A 15,548-nucleotide genomic window follows, 5' to 3' on the forward strand; every position below is an offset into this window, starting at 1 on the left:
GTACCGGACACCCCTCCATGTGAAAGCAAACTGTTTCCTGCACTCTGCCAACAAAAGGATTGAGAAAAATGCATTTGTGATATCAGTAGTGGCATACCACTTGGCTGCCTTTGACTCCAGTTCGTACTGAAGTTCTAGCATGTCTGGCACAGCAGCACTCATCAGTGGCGTGACTTTTTTCAGGCCACAATATTTGACTGTTAGTCTCCACTCTCTGTTAGACTTTTGCACGGGCCATATGGGACTGTTAAAGGGTGAGCGGGTTCTGCTGATCGTTCCTTGGCTCTCCAGTTGACAAATCAGCTTATGGATGGGAATCAGGGAGTCTCCACTGGCACGATATTGCTGCTGGGGCACCATTGTGGTAGCGATTGGCACCTGTTGTTCTTCGTCCCTGAGCAACACCACAACAGAAGGGTCTCCGAGAGACCAGCCAAGGTAGACAGCTGTTTAATTTCCTGTCTTCAAGGCAGCTAAGCCAAAAGCCCACCAGTACCCTTTTGGGTCCTTGAAATAACCTTTCCTAAGCCAATCTATGCTGAGGATGCACAGAGCCTCTGGGCCAGACTTTTCCCACTCAAGCCTAGTTAGAGTCACTTCAGCTTCCAGTACAGTCAGCTGTGGGGATCCCCCTGTCACTCCAGAAATACAGATGGGTTCTGCCCCTTTACAGCTTGATGGCATTAGGGTACACTGTGCACCAGTGTCCATAGAGCCTTTTACTCCTGAGGGTCTGACGTGCCAGGCCATCGGATCCACACAGTCGAGTAAACCCGATTGTCCATTCCTGCACCCGGCTGGAGATAGGGCCCTTCTAGTCCTGGTCATTGTATTCGTTACTGACACATGGATTTGTGTGGCGCATGTGGGTTCAAATCTCATCCTTGTTACTCATTTCTTGTAAATACGAATCAGAAGCTCCTTCCATAAGACCAGCACTAAGATCAGCACCAAGATCAGCCCTCCTACTCTGTCTGAGGAGCGTTCTCAAGAGCTATTGTAATTAGCCAAGGTGAAGTAAGGTGTCTCTCTGACATACTGGCTCTCCGAGGAGAGAAAGTAAAATGTGTAATTATTAATAGCTTCCAACAGATGGCTCCCAAAGTACAGAGATGAAACGGCCGCTGCCGCTCCACTTTTTGTGCTGCCCACCATCACTAAATACAGAGATACCAAACTGGTTTGACTATCAATTATTTTTCATACCATAAGCCAGTAGTACACTGAACAGCAGAGCAATAACCTTAATTCAACACCAAGAGCTGACAAACCACACATACACACTGACAACCAGTATATACGGCAAGTTAAGGTTTTACATGACACAACTCCAAGAATAAATAAAACAACATTATGACCAGCAACTATTAAACTAATATAGGCATTCATTATTAACAAATTTGTTTTAACATACTCTCATTAGATCTGTCGTATCCCAACCCTGCGTGCCCCATGCTGGGTGCCAAAAAGGACTGTTGTAGTGAAACCACAACAAGTGATGCATAAATGCAATTGTTCACCACATGTGAAAAAACCGCCGATGCCCAGTCTGTTTCCAAGCAGCAATCCCACGTCCCAGCTAGCTTCCCCAGTTCTATACGGAGCCTGACATTATATGGTGGGGAATCTCCCTTTGGCCAGTCTGAGGCCGCTATCCTGGCTGTGCTCTCCCAGCTTCTTGTGCACCCGGCAGGGCACGAGAAGCTGAAAAGTCCTTGACTTTGTACAGACACAACAACTACCTAGCAACAACTGAGAACATCAGCATGTTATCAATATTATTCTCATACTAAAACCAAAATACAGCACTATACCAGACACTAGAAAGAACATTAACTCTATCTCAGCCAAAAATAGGACAACAAGATGCAGCAAACCACAGCGTATGTTCCTGTATTACCTTTCCAAAAACTCTTTGGTTATTTCTTATCACTTGCTCTTCAGCCATGTTTTCGTCCATTTGTACAGCTTTAGACAGACGTAACTCCCCAAGAAGAACAAAACTTTCTCTTAATCGTTGGCACTAACATTCAGGTTGGCACTGTTTCTCAGATTGGCCTGAAAAGATAAATACATTCTTGCTCTTTGTTAAGACTTGCAAGACACCGCACGCTTGGAATTTAGGTGTGGAAAAACATTTATGTAAGGCAACCTTGCCAAATGTAACTATCTGCAAAGGTATCATCCAGCGTAATACAATCCCCATTTACATCTACCAAGTCTTGTATCACTGCCACAGTTTGATCATTAATTGATTCTGCTACATTTCCCTTCCAAAGAAAGGAAAGGAGTCAGCTAGAAGCCCTAGAGGAAAATTAAGAGTCAGTTGACCTGTCAAGATTTCATGTATTATAAGAGAAAAGACTTAAAGGAGGGCTCTCAAAGTTTACAAAATATTTCAAAACCTTTGATATTCCCATCTGAACCCCAACTCTATCTGAGTTTACACATGCATTTACCTGTAAAAGGTACTTTCTAGCACTTTTTTTTTAACTCATCAAAAAAAAAAAAAGAATGTTTCAAAAGGCAGTGAACTAGAAATAGCATACTCTTTACATAATACTGAGATCAATAGTATTTAAAGTAGCTGGAAAGTATACTAACATGAGTAGTACTTTTACAATGACTTGTTTGAAAATACCTGGAGGCTTTTACATATCCCAAAGGCATTTCTCATTTGCACAGTAAAGATAATTTTTTGTTTATATCTGAATATTAAAATGGGAATACAGTTACGGTTCTCCAGCAAGAACTGCAAAGACTGCTGAAAAGTAAAATATCATTGGTGTATTATAGGTATCAACAGCACTGCCATAAAAAGGTACCAGCTACATTTTTACAATTTTAGGGCAGGCGAACTTCTATTTTGGGACCATGAAAGCACTTCAAAATAGCAGACAAATAATGGAAACTTACTATTAATTCCCCCCCTATGACCCCCAAATTATGTCTTTTACATTTTCCTGGTTTATTTGAGAAAAAGATACTATAAGGAATTCTCTAATGCTACAAATATAAATTAGCTGACTGCACGGCTACTACTGCCCACTCAGTTTCTCCTAATATATATTTTTTTCTTCATCACATATCTGTGGTGTACAAGAGAACATTCTGTCTTTTCACACTTGCATCTTTTTATTCCTGTCACTGTAATCTCCTGAAGAAAATCTGGCAGTTCTTTCATCAATTTCAAGACTGAAATCCACTAGATATTATTGTTTCGTTCATTATATATATGATCTAGGATACGCGTGACTACACTTTCTTAGATTCTGTCTGCTTCCCTTAGGTAGCTGGCTTCTGATCTCAAGGAGTCTATAACCAAGAATTGGTGGGCAGTGAAAGTTTCTTTGTTATGGAATTTTTGGTGGAAAGAACACACAGAAAAATGAAGCAATGCCAACATTGGTGGTATACATGTCACACAATTCCAAGTAGGGAAAAAAAAAAAAAAAAAAGGCTTAAATCCATTTCATTCTGTTTCTGTCTATCTCAATATCTCCTAATAAGCCAGGGCAAGATGGAAAATGCTATCAACTTGGATAGGACTGGGTCAATGTTGGCCCTAATATAGATGAGAAGTGACAAAAAGTCTCTAAGACGACTCATGCTGGTTTTTATCAGATTTCAGTGTAAACTTTCAATTTCCAGTTCTTGATACATCTGTGTAGAATACAGAGGAAGAGGCTGTGAGCAGCACAGATCGGTCGGGTGACATGCTTCAGGAATCATTTTGCTTGTAACTGTTACCTGGTAATCCCATCTCTTTATCCTTTAAATCCACACATTTTTCCTAGATTAACAAAGTCAAGAAATCACTTGTCATATAATTTTCTGGACAAAAGCAGTGCTAGATAGCAGATTCCCTGGAAATCTAATCAATATATTGGAACAGAGATAAACTGACACTGTAGCAATATAAAAAAAAATAATTTACTGCTATAAGGCAAGGAAGAAGACAAAAAGTCTTATGAGACTGTGAAGAGGTACAGTCACAAAACAGAAGCTACTTAGGAAAAGATTCTGGAAAGTTATAGCTGGAAAAGTTAGGAGAGAATATATGGGGCTGTAATTTGGTTGTGCAGAAGATTCATAGGTGAAGCTGGGCTAGAAATTATTTCCAAAGCAGCAATTAGACCGTTCTCAAGCAAAAGAGATGAAGCTATGTCAATTAAAGCGAAAAACACACACTATTGCTCCATCTGTCAAATCAAAGCAACCCCAAAGTTCAAAGTCGTGATTAATAAAACTCCTATATACTGAATGGGTTTTATCCAAACCTGTTCCAGGATTCTCTGGGGTAATGATAATACCTAAAAAGATGCTGTGGAAGCACTTTCCTCTTTCTTAATTCCCTAACTCTGAGAAGCATGGGAAAGGTATCATATAGATGTATAGCCTTGAGTTCATGAGAGGTGTTCTAAAGCATTAGTGTTATTCTGAAAGAAGAGAGAACGTAAAAAACTAGACAAGCACTTTAATAGGAGTATGTTGTCATGCTTTCACATAAGAGTAATCATGACCAGCCTCCACACAAAGTGCAAAGCACAGGCACAGAACATATCTTTACCTTCATATATAATAGATTATTATTATTATACACCAGATTTCTGTAGCAAGATTTCTGATAGGCTGAACACTACATTAAAAGGCTTTTGCAAATATTTCCTACCATTGTAAAAAAATTCAGGTCCTTATCATGCTTGTCGGCATCAAGGTGGCATCTAAGAGCCCCATGATCACTGTATCAGTCAGGATAGTGCATACACAATTATCAATTTCTGTTCTAAATAAAATACAAAATCATTTAAAGCAAGAGATAACTACCAAGCATAAAAATATTCCTAGACATGAAAAGGATAAACCAGGAAGACAGACTGTATCTTATACAGGCATATAATTCAAGAACTCCGAGTAATTCATTGTATTCAACGTTATTTAAATGTGTGCTTTCTAACACCTCTATGCTTCAATTTGTCTTAATATCCTGATTAATATTTACATGCAACACAAATCAGAAATGTTAATATTAGGGTGAACATCTCTTTTTCTACCTTATTAAGCTTCATGTGAAAGAGCTAAAATTTTCCATATTGTTCAGCTATATATAAAATGTAGTTAAGGCAAAACAATTTTTTAATGTTTTCAATATACCTGTGCTTCTATACATGTAATATATGGTTGAATATATTAAATATGGTATTTATATATTTTAAGCAGTTCTTGCATATTTTTTAAATGTTTGAAGAAGGAAGATTGATGCCTCTACCTCCTCATGAAAATATGATCAAATTTTATCATGAAACAAATCAGTAAGAATCTGCATTTCAACTTAAACGAGGGACACTGTAAATCTGTTCCTAAGTTTTCCTCCTATATTAAAATAACTTCCCAATTCAAAACATGCAAGCAATGTGAAAGCAGTACACTGTCCTCTAACAGTCAAGCTACTTCTCTCTGCAGATAAGTGTCCCAGTACAGAGCCAGAAGTTATTTGACACCATCATTGGTGACCACATGTGAACTCTCAGGTAACAGCTGTCTTGAAACAAGCTGCATGTGCTTACACCATCAATTTCTTCCCCTGGATGCTTTAGAATATTAGCTCTAGTTACATAATCACACCGTATTTTGGACAAAATTTTCATTGCTTTATGCAATGCAGAAGATGCAACAACACTATAGTGAATGCACTTCAAGCTAAAGAACTTAATGACCCATTTTTAGAAGTAAAATAATGTTTACTGATCAAGTCCAAAAAGGAAAGATGTGAACAAACATAACATGCCTTTCAACATCAAAGCACTGAATGGAAACCCAAAGCAGCTAGTATCCCTTCTGACTGTATGACAAGCTTCCCAAGTAATGTTGGCAAGCCATTTAAAGAAATTCATATTTTTTTTTCTTTTAAAAAAATCCACTTTTTCATTTTAAAAAAAGGAACTCTTGGCACCCTGAGAGACAGAACAGAGAAATCTTTTGACCATAAGACAATCAAGTGTTTGAATTCTGACAGTCACGTTACCAACTCATTCACATTCTCCCTTTGGCTTACAAAAATTCTTAATTTGTAAATATTAGCATTCTAAAACAATCAATCACATATGATGACTAAGTAACATTTATAGGAATCAGATGGTAATATGTAAGTACCATGAGGAAATCGTCATCATTAGTATATTCAGAGGAGTAATAATTAAACTGCAGTCATCTCTTCTCTTACCATGTCTTAGCCTTTCACTTCTTTAAGAATGCAAATAAACATATTTACATATGTAACTGTTATCCAACCACTTATGACACCAGAAAATGTCATTTACCTCCTCTTGCTCTTTCAACAGAAAACCAGAATATGAAGTACATTTATAATTTAAAAATTGAATTCAACTGCAGCACAGCAACCGCAGAGAAAACAGATTTTGAAGTACACCTCAACTTATAGCAAAAAAGGAAACTTGTAACATATTTTAGGTACTCTTGAAAAAATTTAACAATAAAATTTCTGTAACACATTTTTGAAATCCTACACAGTTCTCAATTTAAAAAGATAAAGAATATGGTATCAGTAGGGGTTTTTTGTTTGGTTGGTTGGTTTTGGTTTTAGTATCATGTTTAATCTTTAAACTTACCTTTCCACAATCAAGCTGACAGCTTGAGTAAGATCTGGACTTGACACTTGGAGACGTTTCCACAGAGACCACACAAATTCTTTATCAGCCTTAGAAATGGGAAAAAAGAAAGACAAAAATATATTAAATGTATGCTACAACTTTTATAGATTAAAAAGCTATACTGTGCATATTCAGAGACAATTACAAAAAAATCTCTATTTTAGAAAGAATTCCCTACAAGTTACTTACTCTCCTGTGAATAAAAAACCCCCCACAATAAACAGTTCTTTTGATTAAATAAAATTTTAGCCATATAGAATTTTTAAGGAAGACAAAGACCTATAATAAACAATAAAAGAGTAAGGCGACATAAGGCAGCAGAAATCAACATTATTCAAACAAGGCTGCCTTTTGCTATATCAATTACTGGTACTTCTAACAGCAGGACACAATTTCTACTAAAAACATTGAGCCTGCAATACATGCTTCAACACTTAGTTTTACCATACGCAGTTCTTAGATTTTATTCCAAAACAGAGAGTAAACCAGTCTTCTAACATACACTCAGCTAACCTGCATTATACAAAACCTTCTGAAAAAATTCTCAAGTGAGAGCAAGAAAACAATATTATTTAAAAATACACAGACGAAAGTTTATGAAAACTAGATGTTGGCTAAAAGCTTTTCCAAATTTGTATTTTCTACTACAAATATTTTGTTATTTTGCACTGGTGTATTTTTATTCCAATACAGTTTTATTACAGGAAGCACCAACATTGATGCAGTTATGTTACAAACTAAACCCATAATGTGTTAATTATATAAAAATGTTAGGGGGAAAAAAAAAAACCAACAGCAAAAGAGGAAGACAAGGAGAAAAATAAGAAAGCATATGTACGTAAACCATGGAGTGGACTAAGACCTAACCTGCTAATAAAAGCCTAGCATAAAATTAGAAGTTAATAAGCCAAAACCATCATATTGGCAGCTAGGTCTATTCAACAGGTAAAAATCACAGGCATGCAGCTTAATCTACTTTCTACTAGTTTTTGAATGTCAAAGAGAAACAAAATTTGTATGAGGACAATAAATAACCTATAAGGGAAAACCAACACTATTACAACTATCCATTTCCCTGCTTGCTGCTTCACCCAAGCTTCTGGAACTTAGCAATCTACTAAGATATTGCAGGTATCATTACTAAACCAGAACCTCATTAAAATTGGGTAAACAAACAACACAGGATCTCATATCTGCACAGCTCTATCTTAATCCTGATTATCAAATGAAACAGAAGACCTCAGTTCCCTATTTTCACCTCCACTGTTTGTTTTTTCCATAGCTTTCTCACTTAATTTCTTCTTTACCCGATTTCTCATTTTTATGAATAAGAACAGATTGCATCTTTGGTCACAGTATTGTAAGCCCAGGACTTGAAACAGCTAAAAGCAATGGTCTTCTAAGACACAAAACAGCTCAACAGAACTACAAGTTTGACAGGCCTCACGAGACCCAATAAAGACCACATAGTGCACGATTAGAGTAAATCCCAGGAACAGAAATTGCTTTTTATATTTTTGCTATCTTCTCTTTTCATTTGCTCCTGATCAGTTTTGCCTTCTAGGAAGCAGACTTGAAATTTACAAGCAATATCAGTTCCAGTGCATGACAATCACTCCATCTTAAGATGTTTCTCTTTCTTCAGAACAAAACAACAACTATCTTCAATATGAAATCAAAAGAGCCCTCTAAAGCTAGCAGACTTTTATCAAGATTTATCAGTGCACAAAGTATAAATTACTTTACCAAGATTAACACTGCAACAGCCAAATACATTGAATTATGGATTTAACAAACTTTAACAATGATTACAGAAGAAATAGGAGATGGTTGTACCTGTTTTCTCCATGATTTATGAGGAAAGCCTCAAAGATGTTTTTTAAAATTCCGATGTGTCTTTCCTTCAAATTTAGAAATGCACGTATTTTGAATTTTACAATTGCACAGGCAAGTGAGGCAACACTGAACTTACAAGAAAACTTAAGAAAAAAGCTGAGCAAGTGAGAACTGAGGGGTTTTATCATTGCTAGTTTAAAAAAATATCTTCCTCTTCCAACTATTGTCATTTCTAGCTTACATTTATTTAAATCTTTAAATGCCATCAACTTCTTCAACCAAGCAAGGAATAAAAATTTACAAAGATTTGATGTCTTATCAAGATACTGCTGTAAACCCAGAAAAATTCACCTCCCTACTGCAAGAATGCTCACCACTAACAAATCTGACTAGCTTTCTGATTATGTTAGAAAGTAAATAAAACAAAGGCTCTGGCCACAAAGATCTTATAATTCAAGACTATTATCAGCAAATGCAAACTGGGCTATAGCAGAAAGAGTTTGTCTTTCCTAAAACCAGCAAAATTTCATCTAACTGCATTTGTAGGATGTACACAATTTTTAAAGTGTTGACAGGGAGACTTCATTTCTGGTATTTCCAAACAAAACCAAACAATTAACAAAAAATGTTGTGTAGAAAGAAATGGGGCACAAACTGTTCTTTAAAAACCCTTGCAAGGAACATCATCTTTCTTTAACCAAATTGGGTTAGCAGTGTAAGAACTCTTTTCAAAACCAAAAGTGACCCTGCTACATGCAAGCAAACAGTAACTAACTGGATTATGGTGCGCTATGATGCATGACCCCATTCATACCAACACTAAGCCATACATCATATAAATAAGACTTTACATCAATATCCAAGTCTTTATTCAGTAGAATTGCTAAAAATAAGTTCACTTTCAGCTAGGAATTAAGTTAAGAGACAAATAGTAAGCATCATACTAATGAGGTTATTCAGTTCAGGCCAAAGAGACTGCTAACCACTTCTTTTTCTCAAAAAAGAAAAAAAAGTACAACCTCTCATTGTGTGCTATCACCTTAAGCCACTTAAGATCCTAGATGTCTATGTATCTAGTCTGAAAGATTAGAAAAAGTATGCAGTTTTTTCATCTGTCCTCAAAAAAGCCACTATCTCTTGAAAATGCCACCTGAAAAGTCACAATGTTTGTACACTGCGAACCATGCGTGACCTACTGCTTCTTCTCAAGCAAAAACAGAATTAAAAATAAAAATGTTTTTCAGATTTGGAATAACTGCTGCAGGCTTCCAAAAAGCATTAAGATCCTTAAAGAACACAGATTCTGAGTATTTTTAACATCTAAAAATAACTTGTATTTACACTGGGAGCTCATTAAAGAAAAAATGCCGAGTCAAACAAAAACCTCACTAAACAATAGCAATGGAAGTGTGATTTCTTTTCAATTATTTAGAAGGACAGTAAGTCAGCAGTTCTTACACTCTAAATGACATCACTTTGAGTATAAGGAAATCTTTGAACCATAATGGAGAAATGAATCACTACATCTAATAAACTATGTCTAACACTCATTTTAAAATAATTTTAATTCAAATCTCTCAGTTAATCAGCAATATGGAGAACAGAACTGAACCGATAATATTGCTTGAATATTTTTCATATCTTTAATACACAATTCACTCTGTATTTTTTTTACACTAAACTACTTAAAATCACTAACAAATTAGTCTAAGCACCATGAACTCATTACAGACCAAAGAAGTCCAAATATAACAAAGTGACAATAGTATTCCACCTGCAAGCGCTCAAAAAATCTTGAGTCAGACAAACAACTGAAGTTTCTGATGTTGATTTATGAGCTCACAAGCTTTATTCAGTTCAGTTTTGTTTGCCTGTTTAAGTTTGTATTTGCTTACCATCAGGCTTCCCTAGCTTTTCCCTTTTACTGTCCTGGATACAAGAACACAGAAATAGCTGTTGGGTTTTCTGCTTATTTATTTACTAGAAAAGCTGAGACACCTGGGCTTCTGCACAACTCCAAGAAGGTCTATCAAGTGTCACGAGACTCACTACAAGCAGTGGTGGCTGCCTGTTGTCCTACCCTGCACATTCCTACACCTCCAATTCCCAGCTGGGGAACAGCACAAGGCATCACAAGAGGACAGAATAGTGCACGACTTTCAGACACATACTTCTAAGCAGAAACGACAAAAAGGGAAAACTACAGTAACATATAATGAATTTTTCCTAATGAACAAATATGTACAAAATTATACATGAATAATACAAGACAGAAATGTTCACATCCCTCCTGTGATTTTTGCTGAGTATCCAAGTATCTGGCAACGTAGTTTCTACCTAAACTTTGCCAAGCCTCCCAGAAATTGACCTTCTGATAATATATAAAATATGAAGTTTCAATGAACATTAAGTTGTCTTCCTAATGAGAACACAGATACTCAAGTACAAATGATCTCTGTTAATTGAATAATCAGTTCAGAATAACCTCAAAGCACCTATAACTAATTCACAAGCAAACTACTGTCAAAGTTGTCCAAGGAAGAGTAAAATCAAATCCAAGTTGTACTCATGTCAGTGAAATTGCCACTTCTTATATAACTAAGTTCTGCAGCATTTCTGTCTGTGCTGAAAGAATGGTAGATGAAGTAGGAATGAAAAAAGCTTGCAGTAAGGACTATTGAATGAAAATAGGTGCACTAAAGAAATTTCAAAGAAACAGCTAAATAGAACAAGCGAAGTAGTGTCCATCTACAAAAAAATAAATAAAAATTTAAAAAACCACACAAAACACAAGCAAACAAAAACCTTCCTAAGTCATCTGGAAGTAAGCGAAAAATTCCTGGAATTATCAGAACTGCAAAACAACGCCATTTCAATAAATACTGTTTATTTTTGATTGTGGCAGGAACTGGTATTTAAAGTTACTACTGCAACCTATGAATAAGCACATACAGAACTATAAAGCAATGCTAGAATTATATCAACAGATATTAAAAACTAAATCAACAAATGCCTTTCACTGCATATTTGTATTTGTGAAAATGCACAAAAAAACAAAGTAGTGTCCTGCCTAAGTGGTCTTTCTGCCAAAGGAATAAGGACACAAATTATTTAACAGCATCTTCAAATACATGTTACCAGTAAAAAAGTAAAACATTTGCAGTTAAAAATCTGTGAACTTTTCTTACATAAAAAGAAAGCTTACACAGAAATGTAGAAAATTTCTCATGATGACAGTGAAGCATTAGTCAGTAACTGGTAAGTTACCATAAGATTGACTGACTTCTCTTTAACATGCCAAACATTTCAGTAACTGTTTCATTTAAATCTGTAAGTAATTAGGCATTTTTTTATAACAGAATGAGCATTAGCCTGAAGTTATTAGAGTTTTAAGATGAAAATAAGTTTAAACGGCCTTTTTAAGCTCTTGGCACAATTAATGGAGTTGGTAAGGCTGTTCCCTGAATGGTCTTGGGAGCCAAACAATTTCTTTGGAAAAAGAGCTGCTCAGATTGTCTGAAGTTGGCACAGAGAAACACTACAGCTGTCAAGGCCTGGGATGTATCAATCTTCAGCATACCCAAGGAACATGGAGCCTACTCAAGTGTATGTTAGCAGCTCAAGAGGTCAGCAAGAGTGTACCTTGAACAGCTGAGAAGTTATATACACAAGGCAATATACAGATGTCATTTGAAAGTTAGCGAAAATTACTCATTAAAACTAAAATTATTCACAACACATCTAATGTCAGATAAAGACACTCATCCTGTGATCAAGATCACACATGAGACCTAAAGAATTATGCAAGAAAAAACATAGTGCACTGTGTATCCCTTGAAAAGTGAGATTTTCCCTCAGCCTACAGTGAAAGTAATTGTAGTTCATCATCACACTGAAAGACATACAGAGATGAAGAGTACCTTAGGCATTGAATATGTTCTTTGCACAGTAAACTGGATTTTTCTTACTGGTTTTTAACAGCAGCAAGCTCAGAAACGGGCAAACATAAAATGAACCACTGACAAAGGTTATATGGCATGACTAGCTACAGCAGAAGTATTTGCTTGCAAGTGAAGTCGTGAATTTATTAAACATTAGCATAAGTCACAAAACAGAATCCCTCTGGCTTATACGCAGGGAAAGACAAATGTTCTTATTTAAATTAAAATAATTTACTTTCCTTTTGGAAGAGAAATCCAAGCATAAATACAGCTCTGGACATTTGATATCAAATGTATGTAAAACTGTATCAATATTGCATACAGTTATTTGTCTAATGGAAACTTAAAAGTGACCTAAACAGTGGTTAAGTTAAACTCATAAATTTTGAGTATTTTTACACAGCTTTATCAAGGACAATTAGCTGGCATTCTTTTAAAGTAATGATAGTTAATTGCTATAGGAAAAGCTTTTAAATTAGCAGTGAGAGGAGTGCCAAAAACATAAGCAATATCTCACTTTTTTTTGCTCACAGGAACTATACATTCATAACAGTTTGGGTATTAAATTTACAGGTAGGTTTAATTTTTGTTTACCTGCCTATCATGCAACATATTGAGAACAAGGACAAACTGAAAAACTTCCTCCTTTGCTGTAAATTCTTACATCAAGAATCTCAATTACCTAGTTTAAAATCAGTACTCTTTCTGATGTTTCATTATATTTATTTCAAAGCATGTTAACAATTAGTAGTGTTTATATAATATCTTACATTTTTATAGCATTACAAATCATTATGTATTAATTGGGAAGATAGCACTTTCTGAAATCTGGATGAGAACATGCCCACAACAGAAAAAAACCAAACAAAACCAAAACCCAAAGACCAAAACCCAAACAACCTCTTCCCACCACCACCCCATGTCCAATAATTGCTAGAAAAGCACAGGATACAAACTCTCATTTTAGTTTTTTAATCAGTAGATAGCCCCAAAAGGGAAAATGAAACAGCTGGAAGGACAGAGGGAGCTATAGTTTTACTGTTAATTTTTAGTAAGAACTCTATAATAATCAGATACTGACAATTTTCTGTATTATGAAGTGAATATTTCAATAGAAAGTGAAATATGCATGACTGTAAGGCTGGAAGAATTCGTATGGAAATGCAAAATACTATATAGAATTGAGAAAGAAAACAAACCATGAAATAACATGGCTGATAAAAGCATTGAAACATCTCCAAGAAAACTGTTAATATGGATTGTTTTATACTCCCCTAATATCTAGTATACTTCTGACTAACGATCTCAAACCTTTAATCAAGCCAACACATATACTTTACCTGCAAGCGACAGAACTTGCTTCTTGATGTCTCACAAGACTTTTAAACTTAACGCTGTTATATGCTGCCAGTGCACACTCTCTTGATCCTGCTGTGCCAGTGTTTTTGTGATTTCCAGTCACGTATTACATTCCTAAATAAGACCTATTCTCTCCACAACCCACCCAGTCCTGCTGAGTGGTCACAGTACAGAATACTCTTACACTTTACAAAACCTATCTTTGAGGTGTTACACTTTTCAACAACCTGAAAAGTCACTAGAAGATAAGACTGATCAGTACCTCCCAAGAAAACCTAGTGCCTTATACACACTAGGCTCTAAAGATAACGTTAGATTATTTTCAAGATCACAAAAGTCATTCACAGTATGCACCGTTACATCTAATTGCCAGGAAGAAATTTGTAAGAAAGCTGTATGTGACCTGACCAGATTGATAGTTTCAAAACAGATGCCATCAGCAAACAAGTGTATTTTCCCCGCCTCCTCCCCAATTCCTTAACATTGCAGTATAAGGGGTATGCAACCAACATGTACTTTTATGATTCTAGAAAAGTAGTTTAATGTATCTTCCAGCCATATTTTTCTATTTAAAGAATTTCTTATTATCTTGTCTCTTCGTAGTTTTGGTAACCATGATACCTTTGAATCAAAAATAGAAAAAAAAAATAGTACACTGCTTTACTTGCACATACATGTCGAATATAAGAAAGTGTGTGTACGTAAATATCTCCCCCCCAAGAAATTGCATCCTTACTCAGAACTCTGTTGAAAGCAAACAAGCACATAAAAATGTTATTGTGTTACAATGTTCATGCAGTAATAGTGATCTAAGCAAAAATACTACATGACTTACACTAAAAGATACCATCATTACACATGATTTCCTAAACTAACTCTCAGGTTAGTCCATCAGTGTGATAAAAACACAGTAATGCACTTAACTAAATAATTTTGTTCCATGTTCTTAACTGACATAAATAACTGACTCATTGTGGCACTAATGGACAAGAAATACAAGATATTTCCTGGATCTTCATGACGTAGATAATGAATTAACATCACAAAAGCCAGATCAGTACCATAACAGGATGACAGAACACAATAAACATGCATTAAACATTAGAGAGAAGTTATCAGATAGACATAGACCTATGCCACACAATGCCACCCTTACTGAATAGAGAAAAGTAAATTACTTCCTTTGCTCTTTGGTGAATGCAGAGCCAGGACACTCTGCACACCTTCGTTCACTGGTATAGCCATTCAATTCACAACTGCTTTTTTCTGAGTACTCAGCATTGAAAACTTAACACCTGGTTGATGTAAGAATTGTTTTCAAAGTGGACAGGATAAGAGAAAGCAAAGGATTCTGTTCCGGAGGTAAAGGTTTTGCTTTTCATCCCTTTATAGACCAAAGATAGGATACCTAACCTGTGATTTTTCATTTCAAGCTCTATCTATCTAAACTACTTCAATTAAAGCTAACTGTAGTAATTGCAGTAATTTGGATGCAAGATGCATAGAACAGAATAGGACATGAATTTTCTAAGTCACATAACTGCTTTCTGAAAATGCTACAATACTGAGATTTATTTTAAGACTTCAATCATTTATTTGAGAGTACAGGATAATCTAAATGTTTCAGCATAGACTTCAGTGTTACTTTTTATTTAAATATAATGCTCTGGATTAATATAATCATAATGCATTTGTGATGTTCAATGCATTCAAGAATACAGGAATGCACAAGTAGCTTTAT

The 15,548-nt window shown here is 35.6% G+C and overlaps 1 protein-coding gene across 6 annotated transcripts in view; it reads right to left on the reverse strand.

Annotated features, from left to right (window-relative positions):
- The window catches only part of CNTLN (centlein), a 207,257-nt gene that overhangs the window by 181,813 nt on the left and 9,896 nt on the right, over positions 1 to 15,548 (reverse strand). For all 6 annotated transcript variants that reach the window (XM_075740036.1, XM_075740038.1, XM_075740035.1 and 3 more), the window contains one exon: positions 6,630 to 6,718. In XM_075740036.1, the coding sequence (XP_075596151.1) occupies positions 6,630 to 6,718 (89 nt within the window). The remainder of the gene's footprint in view (positions 1 to 6,629; positions 6,719 to 15,548) is intronic.

Source organism: Balearica regulorum, chromosome Z (genome assembly GCF_011004875.1).
Source record: "Balearica regulorum gibbericeps isolate bBalReg1 chromosome Z, bBalReg1.pri, whole genome shotgun sequence".
NCBI classification, from domain to species: Eukaryota; Metazoa; Chordata; class Aves; order Gruiformes; family Gruidae; genus Balearica; species Balearica regulorum.